This window comes from Pituophis catenifer, unplaced genomic scaffold, assembly GCF_029215685.1.
Source record: "Pituophis catenifer annectens isolate HBS135680 unplaced genomic scaffold, rPitCat1.0.hap2 SCAF_3, whole genome shotgun sequence".
NCBI lineage: Eukaryota > Metazoa > Chordata > Lepidosauria > Squamata > Colubridae > Pituophis > Pituophis catenifer.
The window spans coordinates 60,159,196-60,181,709 of record NW_027256883.1 but is presented as its reverse complement, the minus strand read 5'-3'; the positions used below and the strand labels follow the sequence as shown (position 1 = coordinate 60,181,709).

The window sequence follows — 22,514 nt, the reverse complement described above, 5'->3', positions numbered from 1 at the left end:
TTTGGGGTAAAAATCTATCGTAAGATAGTTTTCTATTTAAGATACATAAATAATTTAGTTTATTCAGCATGAAATGGGGCTTAGTTATGTAGCATGAGGCTGTATATTCTGCAATACTGGGACTATCAGTGAGTCAACAGTGGGTCAAAGGAGTAGCAGAGATGACAGTTGCTCTTTAAAAATTATGATTTAAATCGAGTTGATTTAAGTCAAGCCTTTTTACTAGTGATTTAAATCATGATTTAAATTGTGATTTAAATCAACTCGATTTAAATCAAATCCACCCTGGCCAGGAGTAACTGCCAAATTTGTAATCCCTTACAAAAGGCTAACAGAGTCTGGGGCATCCTAATTTCTGGAAGAATGCTTCTCCATAAGGCAGGTGCCAACACAGAGAAAGCATGGCTCTAGCCCCCAACAAGATGGCATTGTTTAATGGATGGGATCTTGGGTATATCCTCTCAGCTAAAATTGGTAGGGCAAGCTTGAGACAATACGAGACAGGTGAATCTGACTTTTACATAAGTAAACTATGAACAATAAATGGCACAATAATAATATGAATGAAATTACAGATACTATAATATGTACATACAGTCTTTCACATTAAAAACACAGTGGTGGTGATGGTCAACATTCAGGAAGACTATTTGTTAACTAAGTTTGCTTCAAAATATAGGAATGCAAATCATTTTCAGTTTGCAAAATCAAATCTATTTAACCATCTGGTTCAACCCAGAAAAGTTATATTAAAGAGGATTTAATTTAGGAGGACAAGCTATTGATAGGGATGACCCTTTTCTTCTTAAACATGTCCTCTAAGCATCAATCTTGAATAACGCTTTACTTATTTTCCACATATAAGTATCAAGCGAAGAAATAACTGCCTACCAGAGATGATTGCCAATATATTTATATATCTCATAAGCCATGAAACAGTATTTGCAACCAACAATCAGATATATCATATAAGTCTTCATAAACCTATTTCTGAAGGAACTAAGGAAGGATGTATAGCTCCCACATGGTGGGAAAGATTTTAGTTTTAAGGGTTTGTAGTTGCATTTGTCTGATCTGTAGTGTTTATCTGCTATTTTCTACTGTACTAAAATTACTATAAGAATATGCATGAATTGCATATAGGTAGTCCTCGACTTACAACAGTTCACTTGGTGACTATTCAAAATTACAATGGCACTGAAAAAAGTGACTTATCACCATTTTTCACACTTACGAATATTGCAGCATCCCTAAGTCACATAATCAAAATTCAGACGCTTGGCAACTGGTTCATAGTTATGATAGTTGCAGTGGGGTCTGGGGTCATGTGATCAGCTTTTGTGACCTTCTGACAAGCAAAATCAATGGGGAAGCCAGATTCACTTAACAACCATGTTACTAACTTAACAAATGCAATGATTCACTTAACAGCTATGGCAAGAAAGATCGTAAAATGGGGCAAACTCATTTAACGAATGTTTCACTTAGCAACATAAATTTTGGACTCAATTGCGGTTGTAACTCAAGGACTACCTGTATGCAGTTTCAATCTGCCTGAATATCTGTTTGCTAGAATCTGTACTAGCTGTTCATGCTTTTAATGACGCATGGGTCTCTTTCTATCATGAGCGGAAACAAACTTTTTTTGCAAAAAATCCAATGGACTGAACCTGGAAACAGTAATGAGGCTAAAGAGAATGGAGGTAAGGTCTGTGTATTTTTTAATGTTTTTGTTTGGGAGGAAGTAATTATAAAATGTGCATTAAACAGCTGCTGGTCTACCCTAAACATTTCGAGGGTTGTTAGCCCTCTGGACCCTGTAATAATATGCGACATATATTTTTATCATAAAAAGCAACCACCCAAAATGGCCAATTTGGATACAGCTTTTGCTTCAAGTGCATGCTCTGAGTAAAATCCATACCCAAACTACACTGTATAAGAAAGCAATCCTGCCTAGATCAGCAAAGAACAGGCAGTCTTCTTTGCGACTAGGCCTGAAAGAAAATCCCAAATCTTCAGAAATTCACTCTTCAAAGTCTATTCTTCTAAATAGTTCCAAGGACCCATGGCAGAAGGAAACTATACAAAGCATGAAAAATGAAAGAATTGGAGAGATAGTAGTAAAGAGTCCTTAAAGCACAAAGTCAATCCTCCCCCATTGTCAAGCATCTGTCAGACAAGAAAAGCACTCTGGTGGATATCAATTCACCTGATGCCTGGAAGATGAGGGGAGTGGGGAGGCTTATTAAGCTGGCCAAGATTCCTAAACTGCATGTGAAGATCGGCTGTCTTGCCCTTGAATCAAGGGTCTGTGACAGGTGATAAAAGTAAATCTTGAACCAGGAGATGTTTTGTGTCAACTCCCTAGACAGTTTGTATTGCAGCAGGGAATTATTTAAGCCATTTAGACCACTTTTGATACCTATCCCCTTCAAGCCTGTCTATAATTTGCTTGGGTACTCTATGTACAAGGACAGCTGTGTCAAAGAACACAAAACACAAAATGGTGTTCTGAAGCAGGGTGCAACAAACAAAAGGAAAAGAAAGCAGGGTGTGGGGGGAGGGGGAGGGAAAGAGGCATGGCATCAGCCCAAGTACACTGAATGTGGTGGAAGGTACATTGTACTGCTTTTGGGGAAGAAAGCAGGAGGAATAGGTAATTTTTCTCTGAAAGAATCATCTTTGATTGTTTGTGCCACAGAGGCGGATAAATGCCAAAAAGACAGATCCTTCTGTCTCCAAGATACTGTCCTATATAGTATAGAGTTAATAGCAAAGTAATAACAAGCCTCTGGTTGTGACATAAAACATAAACCTAGGCCAGCTGGATGTAGACTCCGTGATCTATAACCTGTAAATGCCTGCATTCAGATACTCTGCCAGGGTGGGATAAACAAATAAATGCCGAATTGAATTCACAATTCACTCTATAAAATCAATTATTTTAATTAGAAGGAAAGAAATATTTCCATATTTAGGCAAAAGACATAATATTGTCTCAGTGGTCACATAAAGTAAGTAAGTTCTCTATAGCAGGGGTCCCCAAGCCCCGGTCCGTGGACTGGCACTGGGCTGCACAAACAAGCAAAGCCCCATCTGTGGGATATAGGCTGCACACAAAACCACGCCCCCTCCGATCCACGGAAAAAAATTCACTCCATGGAACCGGTCCCTGGTGCCCAAAAGGTTGGAGGCCACTGCTCTATAGAACATGAACTGGGGCAGCATGAATTGCATCCAGAAGAAACAGATGCATTTCCCCTCAGTTCCATGGACTTTGGCTGATTTCACATACTATGCATCCTCCAAACTTAGTTTATTTTTGGTTTGGTATCTTGTGCAAAGTAAACCACTGTGATTTGTAAAGCACTATTGACTAAGCTAAACTACTTAGCGTGTGGTGTGAATCAAGTCACTGTGGTTTACTTAGCAACTAATGGTTTACTTAGCAACTAATGGGACTAATATCATACGTGAATCCAATCATTGATAAGTCAGCTTCAAGTCACCTTATAATATGGGCATACAGAACTATCTTGCAGGTTTGCCAAGGGATTTAATTTAAACTTCTACATAACAATATGGGATTATGACTGCGATGAAAGCTACCAGCAGACACAGATGAAAGCAGAAAAAACTCAGTATTCAAATAAAAGGCTAACCTTGTTGAAAACTTTGGCTGTTCAAAATTCAGAATAAAACAGAATACTGTAAAAGTGAGTGAATATGACTATCATTATGAATAATATATTCTTTAATCTGATACTATGAGAAGAATATATGTACATTAGAAGAGAATTAAGGTCATTGCTGCACTGAGGGAAGAATCATTTGAGACACTTGTCTAGTTTACTCTGTGTATCATCCACTGGGGCATTCATCCAATCGACAGACTTCTTTTAACTGAGTGTACATGCAGGGTAATAGCCACAAGCATGATTTCTACTCATGGTAGGTATCTATGAGACACATAACATTTTGTTATACAGTATACAAGTCGTTTTACTTCTGTATAGAAATTTCAATGTGGGGAAAAATTTCAAGGGGAAAAAACTGCAGGCTGTAAGACATCTAAAATCTCACTAATCATTCTTTTCCCAGTATTACAATTATTGGAAAAGTTCCCAAACTGGGAAAATTGGATTTTAATAACAATGGCATTTCTAGCTTGCAAACCGAAAAACAAAACCGTACAAATGGCAGCTGCATGATACGACTTTCAGAAAGAGGCTAGGTTTAATATATACCTCATTCATTGTGTCTTCCAATCTCATGATTTCTATATCTCATAGTTTCAAAAGGCTTACCCATAATTTGAACAACTGAGGTTAATAATACAAGGGCTTTTTGTCAATCCAGCTAACTGAAAAACTTTATCACATTTCACAGCCTGCCAAGAAACTGACCTTTATCTGCCGGTACATACATTTTTTAACATTTTATAGCTGAAGTCCAAATAAAAGCAGTTATCTCTGTCAGCCAATGATAATCTAGAAAGCCTCTAAGAACTGCCACTTCTAATTTCACAATAGAGGTGGCACAGAAAACAATACAATTTGCACAACAACGTGCAAATTTTATTAAATTATGGTAATTATGCATTGGCAAGCAATGCAAATTATACATGGAGCTCCAGTACATATATTCCTATTTCTCTACACTATAGAGGAATGTATAAAAATGGTTCCCTATTGTTAACATTTTGATACATGGTATGAGTGAACACTGATTCAGACATGCATGTCCATTACTGGATTACTGCAATAACTATGCATGAGAAGTACATGATAACCACAGTATCACTGAACGAATGTTCAAGTCATCTTAAACACAACATTAATCAAAGGGCTAAATTCAAACATTCATGCCTCTTCTCAAGTGATGTGAACAAGATCTGACTTGACAAACCAGGCTGCCGCTACACTTATCAGCTATCTAAATAGTGTGCTTAAAGAAGGAAAATACTGCATTCATACATATATTACAATTTCTTGCAATAACAAATGCAAGGACTCCATTATTGAGCAAACAAATGGGTATATGCAAAAAGCCATATCCATATACAGTACATGCATAGACACAAAATCTAACTGACAAAAAACTGTAAATTATGCAATGTTTTAACAATTGAAACCCATTTTCACTGTTCAGAGTACACGTAGTCCTTGATTAATAAAAGTTTGCTTAGAGACTGTTCAAAGTTACAACGGCACTGAAAAAGTGACTCATGACCATTTTTCATATTTATTAATTTAATAACTGCAGTGATTCACTTAACAAATGTGGCAAGAAAAGTCGTAAAATGGGGCAAAACTCACTTAACAAATTTCTCACTTAGCAACTTCGGGCTCAATTGTGGTCGTAAGTTGAGGACCACCTGTATAAGCATTAAATATGAAGATGAAACATGATCCTATTTTTTAGTTGACCTCCCAAGGTTGTTAGGAAAATTTGCAACCCTCCATAAGATAAATAACCTTCATTACATAATGTCAACTTCCATGCTTATAATTTTTATAATAACTACATGAACAAGACTCATGTTCTAAAGAGCCAAGAAGTCAGAAAACTACGGTCTTGTTCCTTTTATGAGTCATTCATTGCCTTCCCTATGTTGTTCATATCCTGCCCCACGATCCAGGATTCCAGTATTATGAAAAGCCTTTTTAAATAGAGGATTTCCTCTAGCTTCTTGACTAGAGGACTTTCCAACTTTACACTACCTTCTTTGAGAGGAATGATCAAAAACTTTCGCAGAATTTCAGTTATGTGCAGTAACTATAATTTTATAAATTCTTTAGCAAATTGAGTGGATTTTAAAAATTATTATTCTTTTCAAAGATTCACTCCTGAAGCTGACTTCTTTTCAACCAAGTCAATAGTTTCATCATAATCCAACATCATTTTTGGTCAATTGCATCTACTGAAACTCCATCAGTACATAAGTGAAGAGAGGATATTTTGCCTTCATAAGCAATTTTACAGTTGCTTCTACTGAATACCATTTTCTTTCTATTTCTCCAGTTTCAGAGATCCTTCAAGAGCTCTTCACCACTTTCTTTTTTGGTTTTGCTTCTTGAGATAAATTGGTGTGGCAAACAAAGTAAATCCATCACTGTTCTTCCTAATAATTTAAGAATAGCTTTAAGAATAGTACCAGTTTATACTCTCCTTTTGTGAAAACAATTCTTTTGTTTCTGCTCTCTGCTTTCTATCATTTAACCAGTTATTGGTTCTTAAAAGACTTCATCATTTTCTCTCATTATTTCAGATATGGCTCAAATATCTCTGGTGCGGGTCTTTGTCAAGAGGGTTTTTTTTGTTGTTGTTTAAAAAAGAGTCCAAGTAAACAATGTCAACCAAATCAGCCTTACACACCAGCTTGCTGACATTCCAAAAGATCTATAAAAGATTACTGAGGCAAAACTTCTCTCTACAGAAGCCATGCTGATTCAGCAAGATCTGTCCTTCTACATACTTGGCACTTCTATCTTTAACAACAATTCTATCTTTCTACCAATTTATTCAGTAAGAAGTTAAAATAACTAGCTGTAACTTCCTGGAATCCTTTTTTTAAAAAAAATGGTATTACTTATGGGACTACTTCAGTCCTCTAGTTTAGAAGCCACTCTCAGAACATATTAACATAAACTGAATTTTAGTGCTTTTATGACTTAAGTCAAATACGAACCACTGGATATTCTATACAACATACCTGGTATCCTATGTGCCTTGAAAAAATGACTCAAGAGAAAATGTTCTATCTAAGCACCTCAAATTTCTAATAGGAAGGTCATGAATTACAGAGACACCTGCTTTAAGATACCTTGTTATCTTAAGGAAAAACAAGTTCCTTAAAAAAAACATTCAATATAGACCCTAGATTACATATCAATTTGTAAAGGCAAAATAAGCAGTCAAGGGATACACCCCTTGGATTGCAATGTGCTATATTATTTCTTTTATTCTGCATCCTGGATGACAGTTCTTTGCAGCAGAGAACATACTGAAGGATAAAAAGAGTTTAACTGACCTGTATGCTGCCTCCGATGTTTGGTGAGAGCATGACGTGTCCCACCAGCAAAGCCACAAAGGTCACACAGGAATGACTTCTCGCCTGTTGCAATAATAAACAGATGAGGGACTGCAGAGGTCACAGATCATTAAAACATATCTATCAAGGCTTTCAGGGTTACTAATTCCTCCAATCAAATGTTTCCATGTAAATATGTCAAATGGGAATGAAATTACCACTGCGGTTTATTGACTGTGATAAAATCTGAAAAGCACCACTGAACATAATTACATACTTGTCAGACCCATAAAAATTAGCTTTATTATCAATGGAATGGTTTTGTACAACTTCATTTCTGTTAGATGTCTTCCAGATGGGGCTGCTTTATGCACTTGAACAGTTTTTATGCATATCCTGATTTTTTACAATTCCCATACATCTGGCCTTTCTGTGCTTTGGAAAGGCTGCCTAGAAATGTTAATATACAGTTATTTAGCGTATCTGTGAGTGTGATTGTGTGTGCCATATCTCCTTAAATAAAGTATGTATGTATGTATGTATGTATGTATGTATGTATGTAACTTTACAAAAGAAATATGTTGAAGAAATTTTAACTGACTTAATCACATTCTTCTTTAAAAACCTCCCAGTAATTTATACAAATTAAATTATTTCCTGAAAAGAAAATAGGCAACAATAAAAGCTTACATTATTCTGTACCAATGGCAGCTAAGTGCTGTTTATGATTCTAAAACTTTCATAATAAAGAAAAAAACAAGTCTAGGGATTACTTCAGAAATTGAAATAGTACTTACATTATTCATACTAAAGATTTGTCTTTATTTTAAGCCTCGAAAAACCATTAAAAGATAGTTTTGGCAAGGTTGCTACTTGTTAAAAGTATGTAAATGTGCACTTGTAAAGTATTTTTATTCCAGATAAAATTTTGCCTTTTGCAGCTTATAAATGCAGTATATCATTCCGCAGTAGCATTTTTAGTCAGTAAAGCCCAGGCATGTGAAGCAGATTCATCCCACAAGGCCAACGAAGAATGGTATTATAGAATAATAATGCTAACCTTGGAGAGAGCCAGTGAAATTATAAAACAGCATTAACACACAAACGAGTCATTTGGCTCATTTGGAGACAAATTGTACCCTCCCACCCATGCACCAATGGAAGGGAATTAAAGGAACTGGGAAAGTATTTCAAATGGCAGAATGGCTTTTATACAGGGAAGGAGGATTTACGGCATGGGAATTAAGAGGCTTGTTTTCGAATTCCTATTGGTTTCAATAAAATAGGCATCTGCTTTCATGTTCCTTATGAAAGTACATTCTCTAGAGCAGGTTAAGCATGTATGTATGTATATATTGTATATTGCCGTTTTCATTAGCTGATATTTATCTTCAAGACTTAGAAGCATGGCAGTTAATACTGGCTTGAAAGACACTGTCAGTTAAGGATGACCATTATGCCACCTTTTCACCACAATTTTAGCCTTCCCATCCCTCAGACCAAGCTGCCCATTCTGTCCAGTTCTACTGCTTCCAGAATCTTGTCCCCAAACACATTTAATCTCTCTCGTATTTGAACATACTTTGCAGTTTTTTATTTAAGCCCTCTATCTCTAAGTCAGTCCCGATTCCTAGGCCACTAAATGCTGTGATTTCCCTCTCCACTTTGAAAGCTAAATACATCAAAGGGTATATTCCTCGTAGTTATGAGCTAGACTATGAAACAGTTTGCTTCTGAATAATCAGTTGCTGGGCCCACCACAATGATGGAGAAATGCTGTCTTTGTGTCTTGTCCATGAGATTCTTGAGGGTAACTGGCTGTCCAGTGCATAAGCCATAAATGCTATATTAGATAGGCATCCGTTTGATTCAGAAGGGTTCTCAGATTTGTTATTTCTTGTTTTTTTCTTTCTTTCTGTCATGAAGCTCTGTGCCTTCTCTTCTCTGTTGCATCCCAGCAGCATTAACAGGTTGAAATGGGATGCATTTGCTGCATTTGGAAAAACTAACCATCCAAGAAAGCTTTGTTGATAACAGAAACATCAAGAACAGAACTTTAGTGAGCAAAATACTTATCAATTTACATACGTAAGAACGAAACTGACGAACAAATCATCCTATATAAGCAGTTCTTTAAGATGATTGTCTTCTCCAGTGCATGCAGGTCAGAGCTGGTTGTTTAGTATCACATCCTTATAAATGTTTTCCATGAATGAGCTGCAATTTGACTCACTTGGATATTATTTCTAGTTGCTGGTTAAAAAAAAGGCTAGTCTCTACCAAAACAAACACAAAATACACAAATAAGAAGATGGAAAACTGAAACTTGTATTTCCAGAAACTGCAACTACAAGCAAGTCGATTTTCAATTTATTAATACTGGAGTAAAAGTCAAAAGATCCTCCACGAAAAAAAATCCTTGGAAAATGCTTATTTTTCCTCTGACTTTTTCCCTCTACAATTTTGCTTTCTGCTGGCACTTGAGTTCCTCATAATACCAAATGGAAAGAAAGGGGGAAACACAAATGTAGGTATATAATTTAGTACTACTCAGATAGAAACACAAATCCTATGAACTATCTAGACAATAACTCCAGTTAAGACACACATTTGATTCTGGACTGCAATTCAGTTATACAAGGATTTCTTTTCTTTTCAGGGTGTGGAAGTCTGATTGAAGTAGCAGTTTTTTCCTTTAACAAGCAAGGACACGTGGAATTTTATCTTGGTTCTCTACCAATTGTGAATGAACAAAACATATTTAATATACTATCAGGAATCCAAACAAAACTGTACTTAGTATGCCACCTACCTATGTTCTTTATATACCATACATTCTATAGTTTTAATTCAAAGGAGATCCCAGTAGAATTTTCTTGACTGACTGAGAGGAAGAAAGAATTCTGCTGGGCTTTCAAAAATTTCAAGAAATGTGATGGCATTTACTATTTTTCTATTATTCATTCCAGGTATATAAATAAATTTGTGGATGGGTGGGGATAGCAGTTATTTTATTTTATCTCCCATTATTTCCTTTGTGCTTCAGAATTAGTTTTGCTTGGATAATACTGAAAGTTTGCTAGTTTGCACATAGGCATGTATATAAACCTAGCAGTTATTAGATGTAATCCTACCTGCATTTATGTATGTCAGAGGATACACTGCATGTGATTTCAGTCTTTAACCATATATTAACAAACATTCATTCTTCTTCCAGGAATTACAACCTTTAGACTTTGAGATGGATCCAAGGAGCAATATATCACTTGGGGTACAGGGAGCTGATCTAACATGCCATGTTTATATGATATCAGGAATGTAATAGAAAATGGTTCTTTTCTTAACAACTTGAATTAGTTTCAAGTGTGCCACTTTGCATTCAAATGTAGAAAGACACGGAAACCAATCCTTTATTTTCCATTAGAAAACAGCCACTGTCCCCTATCTCTCATTATGGTGCAGACTACAAGACCTAACAACAAAAATCCATATTATTGATCTAACCAAGTCTCCACAATTATTCTTTAGAAGGAAACGCCGACGATAAATTACATCTGCACTGGCTTTTCATCTGCTGTTCGATATAAGTGATCTCTCAGGGCAGGCTGGAGACCTTAAATCGTCAACACCCTTGTCAAGGAAGCTAAGGAGGCCCAGGCTCTCTACAAACTGCCTTGAAAGAACTTTTAACCTGTAATTTCTAGCAACAACTCATTTCATTTTCAGAAAATTGTAAAATCTTTTCAGGATTTTTTTTTTTAATTTAATGAAACACTGTTTCATCTTCTCACAATATGCCTAGAGAATTTTGATTTTAAGATCATTTGTCTCCTATCTTACACTTTCAACATGTTACTGCTGTAATCTCAGATGCCTTTCTGTGTTTTCCTTATCTCATTAGATTGCATGTTACAACACAATTCTAATATTCTCCTTAAAGAAATGTTTCTCTGGCTAATATTATTTTGGATTAATATTTTATTAATATTTTAAGATCTTCATTGGAATCTTTGTTCTAGTAGTAAGTTTAAAGCAAAGGTACAGCTATTATATTTTTTCCTGCTGTAGTAAACTGTGCATATTTTGTTATATTAATATGATTTTTATTAAGGCATTAATTTAAACTTTAACCATATTGCTTTAAAATGAATGCAGTCTCAGCATTCTTGGAAGCAGCTGGTATCAAATAATGAATAATATTTCAGTTACAGCTGGTTCATATAGAAAGATTTAGCTCATTTTCCTTACTGCAATCTGTCCTTCATATATTTATTCATTTGTTTAAATATAACATATATCTCTGCTTTACTCATTACAGTAAAAGCCAATATACAATGAAAATTAACATGCAGGACAAGTAATCGTTTCCCAGCAGCATTTCCTATTACTTAGTTCCAAAAGGTCTACCAGTTTAGACAATATTTTCTCTTTTTAATTTTATACATATTTGTATTTAAACTGGATTTCACTAATCAGCAGCATACATAATGATTGTGTATCAACTTTTGAATCAACTTAGTTGCATGATGAAATCATTGCATTTCCAGATGCAGGCACTTGTGCTTTTAAATGAAATAGACCTTATTCACAGCAGTTGACTGACGATATTTATATATTCTAATATATTTATATATTCTAATAGTAACATTATTACATTAATATTAGCATTATAAAGTATACCATAGGTAGCTTCTTCTCCTAACAAAACATCATGAAAGCGAACCTATTTTATTTTAAATATGATTTCAAGCCATAGGACCTTGGATTAAAAAATAGGACCAGCGAATTTTAAAAAATCTAAACTCCTCTCGAATGGTATTCTTTAGAAGTGTTGAACTTTAATCCCTAATTTTTCAGTTAGCAAGGAGTAGTAATTATGACCAGGAATTCTATGAATTGTAGTTCTATACAAGGTTTGTGTTTAAATTTTGAGCCATTTAAAAGGTACAGGTATACCTTGGGGAACCTAATAGTTGGAACTTTCTTTCTCTTCATACTTTCATTATTGGGGAATTGTACAGAAGTTACACAGAAGAACCCAACAGTGTATATCCAAGAGTAGCAACTGTGCCTTAATGGTTCTAGAGTAAAAGACATATCTTGAACCCCAGCTTTATTTTTACTTCCAATACCAGCCATATATAACCTCTTCCCCACCCATCTCAAGGAGGGGAAAAAAAGCATAACCAAACCTGTATGAGTCCGATAGTGATCTTTCATGGCTGATGCAGTGAGGAAGGAATAATGGCAAGTTGGCCATGTGCACTTATAGGGCTTCTCTCCTGTGTGAAGTTTCATATGATTGTTCATGGCCCACTTCTCTGTGAAACTGCGACTGCACAAGGGGCAGGTAAATTTCCTGTGTACAAGGAGAAAATCAAGGGGGGGGGAGAATTAACCGCATGCATGCAACACCCCCAAAGTGATCAAAAAAAAAGAGAGCATGTTTTAAACTTAAACTGTGCTAAATGCACAGACTTTCATGAAGAGAATTGCAGACCTGGTCTGTCATGTCTGTATAACCAGGCATTGATTTTTCTGTCGAGACTTGGCACTTCAGCCATTTATTCTCTGCTTTGCGGTTGGGCCCAACGGGTTTGAAAAATTCTGTTACAGTCCACTCACCCCTGAGGCAAATGTGAGAATAGATTTCACCTGTACAGGCCTACACCACTTATCCGAGCATGGGCTGTCAGAGCAAAGGCTAAATGAAAAGCTATCCATACTAAACTACTCAGACAATCACACTGCTCCATTCCAGGCTGCTGTTACTGCAGTGGGGAGGTGAAATACTACTTGTAATAACCCTGTTACCATAGTAAACAGAAAAACACTCCCCCCTGCTCTCCCCCTTCTCCCGGTAAGCCTTAAAGGGGATTGCAAAAGGTCTGCTGGCATTTCTTGAAAGGTTCAGGCCCTTCTTGAAAACAACCTCGAAAGGCTGAATTGGAAGTGGTTTACCGTTTAAAACATGTCCGCAGTTAAGGAATAAAACTGTACCAAAAGTAGTCCTGCTCACAGTTACAAGGTGCAAGATGTTTAATGATCAAAGATCACTCAAGCAAGGGGAAGGAGGAAGGAGGTTATTTAGGGGAGGGGGAGATACATTTATTCCAATGCTCAAGTCCAGTTGAGTGTTCCCATGAATGGGGTAGGCACGTCTTACCACGGAGCTTTAATAGAAAAAGCTACGTTCCTGAAGAGCATTGACATCACTTCATGATGGTAAGATTACCCTGTTTCCCCCAAAATAAGACATCCCCTGATAATAAGCCCAATCAGGCTTTTGAGCATATGGCAATAAGGCCAAGTACTTATTTCAGGGTTCAAAAAATATTAAGACAGGGTCTTATTTTTGGGGAAACACGGTATCTACCTCATCTTAAAGGTTCTGAGGCATTAGTAGGGTGTGAACTACTCTTTAATGTAAACAAAGCCCAAGATACTTCCTTGAAGAGGTTTTTTTTAAAGCAAGCAAACAAACAAACAACTGAATTAAACTGAACCTGGGGCTGTGTTAGTGGCCAGTGCAGCACACAAAAAACTAGTATTGGTATTTTTTTCTGCTTTTTGGATCAGTTGAACCTCAAATACAAATAGTATTCAAAGGCAATCCCACAGATACTTCAATAGTGAAGAAATCATGCATAGGGATGATCCTGACTTTTCGGACAGAAGTATGAGAGGTTTACACATTGCGTCAGGTTGTTAATTGTTCAGGAACACAGAGATAACATTCAGGAATATAAGCTAGTTGTTATCAAAACCTTAAATCAGCTGATGATCTGTTCACAGAGAAAAAGTGCGGGGCAAAGATCGGCTTTTCTACAAATGGAAATATTGATCTTGACTATCCATGAGGGTAATAATCTCCTGACCAAATGTCACAAACAAAAGAAAGGAAACAAAATAGGTTTGCGGGCACTTTGGCAGTCCCAGAACAGATGACTCTGGAGGCATAAATTAGTGGCCAGATAGGAAAAGATAGTCCTACAGCAGGCATTTTGCCAATCTCCTTCATTCACTGACAATTGTCTGGTGTCAAGATAAGATGGAAAACACTATTTTCATGGTGGAATCCCACAGTCTAACTTCAGACTGCTATACTAGGCTGGACACAAAGTGGAAGCTTCATTATAAAGACCTTCCTTCAGCAAAGAGTTATAGGAGCAACACTGCACCATGGGAAGCAGACTGTGGGGATAAGTCCTCTACTGACTAAAGCCCTGATGAGTGTCAAAATCTAGTGCCCCATTAGGTGATGATCAATGCATATGGGAGATTGTGATTTGGGATGTAAGAATGAATGATAAAGAATAAGGGCTAATGAACGAAATACTAGGAAAGAAATGGTAAATAATTGAGGGAAATAAAAAGTTGTTTGATAGCTGGGTGAAGAATAAATGAAGAGCCCCCAACAGAGGAAACAGAATTTAAGATAATGTTGCTATTATTTTGAATGAAACTGAAGTGAGGGGTTACTGGAAGGAATGCTGTAGAGATCTTTTTGGAATGGCAATGATATGCCAACAAGTAGAAGCAAAACAAACGCTAAAATGTTAGTGTCCAAGACAAAGCTGAAGAAACAGAAATTTAGAAAAGCAGTGCAATAACAAATTGTAAAGCTATTAGTGATCAACTGGAGAAATACTAAAGATATGGATGCAGTTTACTTATAGTTTGATTGTGACAAATCATATGATCATGTGAATTGGTTTGAATTATTTTCTACAAGTATAGAGTTGAAGGTAAGTTGTTGGATATGGCAAGAGTAATGCATGAAATATTAAAGTATGTATACATTTGTGAATAGACAATGCCATGATTTGCAGCCAAAGCTTGACTGATGTCATGATAAAATTAGGAGCACAGATCTGCAATGAAATGTAATCAAAGCCCAAGTAGTGTGCTCATGAGGAAAAAATTGGAATGAACAACTGTTATAGATCAGGGGTGTCAAACTCAAGGCCCATGGGCCAGATCCGGCCCGTGAGGTGCTTAGATATGGCCCACAGTGCCTTTGCTAGTGAAAACAGAGTCCTGTAGTACTCTGCCGGCCAAAACAGGGCATGGAGGGGCGTGCATGCAGCCTCCCCGCACCCTGTTTTCAGCCTGGATGGCTTCCTGCAGCACTCTGCTAGCCAAAATGGGGAGTGGAGGAGCCGCCCCATTTTCGCCGGCAGAGTGCTGCAGGAAGCTGTTGAGGCTGAAAACGGGGCGTTTTGGCCAGCAGGATGCTGTAAGAGGCGTCTGTCCCATCTCCCGCCCCCCCGGCTGACCCACAGAGGACAACTGCAGTGCTGATCCGGCCCTCAAAGAAATCCAGTTTGACACCCCTGTTATAGATAAGTGGCGAAAAATAGAGCAACTACATAAATGAATGTATGAATCTACCTGGGAAGAATGTTAACTGAAAATGAGAAAATAAATGGAGAAATTTTAAGATGTGCTACAGTTGATAGAATGCAGTTGATAGAATACAATAGAATCCTTCTAGTGTAAGGAACTAATGTTTATTGGAAAAAGGAAAAAAGTGAGCGTATAAGAATATGGTTCTGTTTTCTTTTTACTGTATATGAGAATGATGGATATGACAGAGGAAATATAAAACAAGGTCAAATACAGTGGGAACAGAGTACTTAAGAAGCATATATAATAAAACAAGACGAGATTAAGATTGAATGAATAGCTGATTTCCATTAAACAGTTGCTTAATTTTGAAAGCTAATTTATGATTGAAGCCTCTGTTGTCAAATGTGTTTGCAATATATAAGAGGCATGGAGGAAATATTATATCATAATGTTTCTGGATGATTTGCCAGAAACAATATGCATCCAAGAGTGAACACAAGCTTAAATCAAGGCTCTAATTGCTCAGTCTAGATCACCACACAAATTACTATGATTCTGGTGGTCACCTGCCTTTGAAGATGACAATTCAGGCTTTGCGGGCTTGAAAAAAAAATGACAATTTTGGGGTTTTGTCATATTATTGCATTTTCTTCATAAAGTCAGAAAACTAATCTATTTTTAATATGTTGCTTAAAACAATCAGTTTGCTACTACTCTCCAGATAAACATTAACATTACTTGTGTAAAGCATTAACAAGTATTTCACATAAAGTGCACAATGCAGTCTAAATAAAGATTTCTTCTGTATAAGTTTGCAGTTACGGCTACGTTAAGCAATTACTAAATTTACCACTAAAAGTATTTACAGGGACATATAAGATAAAAATAAAAATGATATATGAATGTGTGTGTGTATGTACATCTATAAGCACACACACTGCTTCAAAATTTCAAATTACTTTATCAGTTGATAGTTGATTGTTGGCACTAGCAAATGATATATACAGCTAAATACTTCCAAATGCATCATAAAAAATCACATCTGTCAGGTCTTCATGTATTTCACATTTCAAAAGCGTGACAGGGATCTTATTTCTAAGCTACATTTCCTATCTACTTATTTCCTTATATATTTATTATCATTCTAACCTTCAACTACAAGAAATAAATAAGCAGGTTAAACAGATGCTATCTTTTAACAAACAGTTTTTCTTGACTGTCATACAACTTTATGAAGGGTAATATAAATCCTTCATTTTTTAGCTCTTCCAAGATGCACATTTAACAGTATTACACCTCCTGAACCCCAAAGCGTGCTCGATTATTCACATATAATAAAAATGTTCAAGTAAGGTTGAAAGACTCTCTTTAAAATGACAAAACAGCAAAGTCAGAGTAAATACTGACAGTAACTCTGTAATTCACCACATGATAGTGAGATATTGAAGCAAATTAGACTAACTTCTTAGTGTATAAACAAAATGAAACTGCAGGATTTGAGAATGACTTTTAAAATGCTCAGTAATGATGTGAGGTAGTTTAAGCCAAAAATAATGATTTGCCAAGGACCCCCAATTGTCCTGCAACAGATTAGTGCTATAAATGATTATGTTCTCATGCCCATCTAACCCAACTCTGCCACTGCTAGATTCTTCCTCAAGTATTCTAACACAGGAGAATAAAGGATTATTGTATCGCAGATAAAACTACCCCCCACAATGTAGTGGGTAGAAAATATGCAACACATTTTATCAATTAGTAAAACATTGAGTTGTTAGCTCTCCCATGTAAACCAGACAACACAACTTATGAGTTAATTCTATTTTATTGTAAGGCTAGATGTACAGAATCTTTCAAGTCTTGAAGGTACAAACTTGTACCGTTGTTACTTTTAACTGCTTGACCAAGAACAACAGGTCCTTCCTAAGTTTCTTTCTTTGAGCATTAAGCCACTGGGGGCTCCCTCCTCTACTGTTGAATTGTTTCTACATAGCATCTCTCCCTATATTCCTCCCAAGGTCATCCACATATTTAATTATGAAAATAGATTGGTTCCTTGGAATCAATCTGGAGAAAGAGAATGGGAGATTGCCCACATGTGCTCTGGAAGACTGATCTTCACAGTCTTCCATAGGTTTTGAGTGCCAGGAGATGACGGGATCAGCCATCTTGTTTGCACTAGTGACATTTAAAGGACAACTTTCTAATCTTTTTGGAAATTACCTATTAATCAAAATTTTAAAAAATGAAAAATTCACAATTGACTTATGAATCTGGTCGATCAGTGTACTTGCAATTAAAAGTCTGCCAAGTATGTTTTTGACTCAGAATACTAGAATAACAAAGTTAGAAGGGATCTTGGAGCTCTTCTAGTCCAACCTCCTGCTCAGACTTTATATCACTTCAGAAAAATGGCTGTCCAAACTCTTCCTAAAAACCTCCAGTGTTGGAGCACCCACAACTTCTGGAGGCAAGTTGTTCCATTGATTGTTCTAACCGTTAGGAAATTTCTCCTTAGTTCTAGGTTAGTTCTTGTCTTGATTAGTTTTCATCCATTGCTTCTTGTCCTTACCTTCAGGTTTGGAGAATAGGTTGACCCTCTCTTCTTTATGGCAGTCCCTTGGATATTGGAACAACTGCTATCATTTATTTAGTTATTTAATTCATTTATTTAATAATTCATTTATTTAATCAGGTTCATTTATTTAATTAGATTCTCCTTATATAGTTTTAGGACTTTTAGTAAAGAACATATCACATTTTAGGTCTTATTTACCCAGAAATATTGAACATTCAAAAGGATTCACAAACCTTTAAACACACTACGCACGGAGATATTCAATTAATCTCAGCAGTAGCAACCCTGAGAATTAAGGTAGACTGAGAGACAATAATTAACTCAAAGTCATCTAGTACATTTCCAAGACTACGGATTTGAATGTGGGCTTCCATAGTTCAACATCTTAAGCATCTCTACATTGGCATCACTTTTTAAAAAATGATTTAAGACTCACTAAATTTAAATTTAATGCAAAATTCATAACATGTTACATTTCCCCAAAATTTAATTTATACAAAGGTTTTCATAATATCTTAGAGAATAATCCTGATTTCCCATTCTTCTTTTAGAAAGAAAATTTTAGATTGTGTTATTCACTTTTCTAGAATTGTAAGTAGATTAGTAGATTAGACAAATGAAATAGCTTAGCTTGGGGGTATGGTCATCATGATACTACAGACTTCTTACAGAGAATCAAACTCTCTCCAAGTTCCCAGTTTTTACTTGATCTTCTTATGAAAAGGATTTATTTATTTAACAATTCAATGGTCCAGTAGCTTTATTATCTTGGTCCAAGATATGAGTGAAACTTCAAAGATGTGGCCACTCGTCTAACTCACATTAGAAGCAAACTTCTTTGATGTGATGATAGTCAATATCATTACCTCAAAAGCAATCTAAAACTTACAAAGCAAAAGGAGTTTACCTTACAGTCTTCCAAATTCTATTTCAGATCAAATACACAGTCATCTATTTACATGTGGATAATCTAATAAAAAGATACAATATAAAATATGAAGACTTGAACTACAAACCAATCCTCAGTTTGATTTTAATCCTTTATTACAAGGCACTTTACTCTAAAAAACATTCTAAATTTTCCTCGGTTCTTATCTGAGTATCTCCAACAACAGAAAGTGACACTGTGACATTTCCACTATGCTATAGATGTGTTGTTTCAGACTATTAGGCTAAGGTAAATTGACATTTGTACATGCACCTGGTTCTTCCCCATCCCATGTTCACTGGTTGAAAACAGCAGGCTAATGTAATCAACTACCCACTCTTTCATAGTTGATTGATTTGGCTCTTCTGGCAATTTATCTAACAATTAAATCCATTCATTCACACATAGATATACAACTTCACATCCACCTACAGGCATTCATCATATCCAAGCAATTGTGTTAATTATACCTGGAGGTTTTTTAAAAAAAAAACAATACTGTCTAAGCATTCCTCTATTTCACATTTAACTAAAATGTGCTTCTATATGACAAACAGCTCACCTCATCCATGATTCCATCTATTTTAAATAAGAAATGTGATATTCGTTACAGCCACATATTATAGCCTTTTCAGTCCCAAGACAGTGGCAGATGTATTTCATCGGTTGAATATAGCTGCAAGTATTGAGCTCACACATTTGCTAGTAAGAAAATGTAGTCAGGAGTTGTTACCTTAAGCATCTCAGGAAGCAAACCTGGCAGATGATAACTGAATTGGGAAGGTAAAAGCTAACACTGAGATTGATTCCTGGTGATTTCATTGACATGTCCATGTAGTTTTCTTGGCAACAGCGCAGAAGTGGTTTTCTACCATCCTTTGGGATGTATTTTCAACTTCATAATGTATTTTGTATTTCTACAATTTCCTGGTGATCTTCCATTTCAAACAGTAACTACATCCAAAATTGCTTAGGTTTTTTTTTTTTTTAGGTCATAGTATTGGCTGGTAAAGTTCTTTCACAACTGATAGCCTATGGCTTATGAAAATATAGTTTATTATACTTGAATATTAAGCCCTTAGTGCAACTGATCCTCCATTTATGATTGTAATGGTGCCTGCCTGTTATGGTCATAAATTGTGAGGGTTGCAAAGTAGGTCACCCATGTGACCAACATGATTTTATGACCTGTCATGGCCCTGTCAGAACCTGATTTGCACAAAGAAGAAGAGTCGGAACCGGGATCATCCAATGGGGATGGCACGTCTCCCCTGGAACATCCGGAGAGTCCAGGAGCTAAGGATACTGACCCAGGCCCCTTATAGAATTGGGAGAAGTGGTCAACTGGACAGGGAGCCACCTGCTTTCATGAATGCAGGGAAGGATCAGCCGCAGACGGGCAGCAGTGATGAGAAACAACAGATCCCCCCTCACAATGAACAGTGAACAGCTTCCTCCCCTACCCAATCCGAGGGCACAGAGTGGAGCAGGGGGAAGCTCAGAGGAGGTCTGAGAGGGTGCTCACAAAGAGGCTGCCCTGCTCTTCCTCACAAGGAACACCTGGCTCTGGATGATTTAACCAGAGGCTGGGGGAAGGTAACTGTTTGTTGTTCCCTGACTTTTGGAGACCTGACTTTTGAAAAAGTTCCCTGACTTTTGGAAAACTTGACTTCGACTAGTGTTTCAGCCTCTGGATTTCCATACCTTTATTTTGTGGACTCTGACTCTGGATTGTGACTTACAGACCTTGTTTTGCAACCTCTGCACTGGGTTTGTGAATTTCGTTTTTCTTCCTGTTTGGGGACTTGATTTTGTTGACTATTGGACTCAATAGTCCAATGGGACAGTACTATATTGACTGTGGGTGGCTATTTTGGGGAAGTGGAGTGTCTGTCTGGCTATATCCATCCATCCATCCATCCATCCATCCATCCATCCATCCATCCATTCATCTATTTAAATATCTATCTATCTCACAGTGAGATCTGAACAGCTTGCTTTATTTTTGAAATATGATTGACTAATTTACAACAAAGCTGGAAAGAAGCAGTTGGAAGAGTTATTCTTTATCAGTCAACCTGTCAGTCAATTATCATGTATTTCATTTCTGGGTTATGATTCAGCTACAGAAAAGTAGGAGACAGTTAAGACTTCTTCCTTGTTCTTGTCTCACTTTTGACCCTCTAGGACAAGAATGGGCATGTTTTGGCCCCAGAGCAACATATATTCCACTTTTTTTTTGGCACGTTATTTACACGTCATGTGTGATAGACAGACAGACAGACAGACAGATACCGTGTTTCCCCGAAAATAAGACCCTTATATTTTTTTTGAACCCTGAAATAAGCGCTTGGCCTTATTGCCATGCACTCAAAAACCCGATTGGGCTTATTATCAGGAGATGTGTTATTTTAGGGAAAGCAGGGTAGATAGATAGATATAAATATAGATAGATAGATAGATAGATAGATAGATAGATAGATAGATAGATAGATAGATAGATAGACAGACAGACAGACAAGACAGACAAATATAAAATAGCACTCTTGTATCCATGAATGATCAGTACTACAGCTCAGAAAACAATGATTCTTTGAACAGGTAACTTCCTTCTGTTTTATTGTTTTGAAGAAGCAAATCTGCAATCTATAATCTGCTAAATTTATTTTTGGACTCTAATAAAATGGTTATCCAGGCTTGCAGCCATATTTTACTTTTTAAGAGAAAAACTAGAGTAATATGTGAATGCATATAAATGAAAGGTTTTCAGATTAGGATTTCCTTCTACTAAAATTCCTCTAATCAATGATCACGCAGTGCAAGTGATAACATAATGCTACATGCAGAAGTGATCCAATTTGGCTATACAGTATGCTTTACTGCTGCTGACAAAGCAAGCTTATTTTGAGTGAGGTCCATTGTTTTTTGAGCAGATGACTGGCCTCATGCTGCAGGGTCATACAATATTACTATGATATATCTTCTCTCCTTAAAACACCCATGGAAGGAAAAAACCCACTGATAATGAGAAGAGCTTTCTGTCACTGTCAAAATTATTTACGAAAAGCACCCTATTTGTAGCTCATCACAAGCAGTAAGATTAACATGGTCCTGAACTAAAAAATAAAATAAAATAAAATTGCAATATCATAAAGTGAACATAGTTCTTTCCACAAAAGGCTACTTTTTAGTCTGTCAAAATATCACTACAATGACATTAATAACCATATCAAAATGGAAATTGACATTAATCTCTTTTAATCTCCAGTAAGGCAAAAATGATTATTGGTGTTTTCTAATTTTTTTTTTTTAAATAATAGCATCATATTACAAAGTGGGAAACTGTCCTTCAAGGCAGCTTTCACCAGGAACAATCACAATGGAATGGAATCTTCTTTTCTAAAAGTGATTTTTCTCTGTGCTTGCAGTGGAGACTAAATATAACCTGAAAATGCTAGATGAGCTTCTTCTTGTTCGTAGACTTATCTGAAGGTATTGGTTTGCTTCTAGCTCTTTAGCTAGAAGCAAACCTCCAGTAGTTTCTATTTATCTCCTTGCCAATCAAGAAGTGAATGACTGACAGTAACACAGCCTTATCTAGGGCTTCTGTCTGTGATGCA

The 22,514-nt window shown here is 36.4% G+C and overlaps 1 protein-coding gene across 1 annotated transcript in view; it reads right to left on the bottom strand.

The window, feature by feature from the left end:
• The window catches only part of ZNF407 (zinc finger protein 407), a 342,542-nt gene that overhangs the window by 122,487 nt on the left and 197,541 nt on the right, over positions 1-22,514 (bottom strand). The window contains exons 4-5 of the mRNA XM_070940650.1: positions 12,229-12,395; positions 7,037-7,120 (exon numbers count right to left, since the gene is read on the bottom strand). Coding sequence (XP_070796751.1) covers positions 7,037-7,120; positions 12,229-12,395 — 251 coding nt within the window. The remainder of the gene's footprint in view (positions 1-7,036; positions 7,121-12,228; positions 12,396-22,514) is intronic.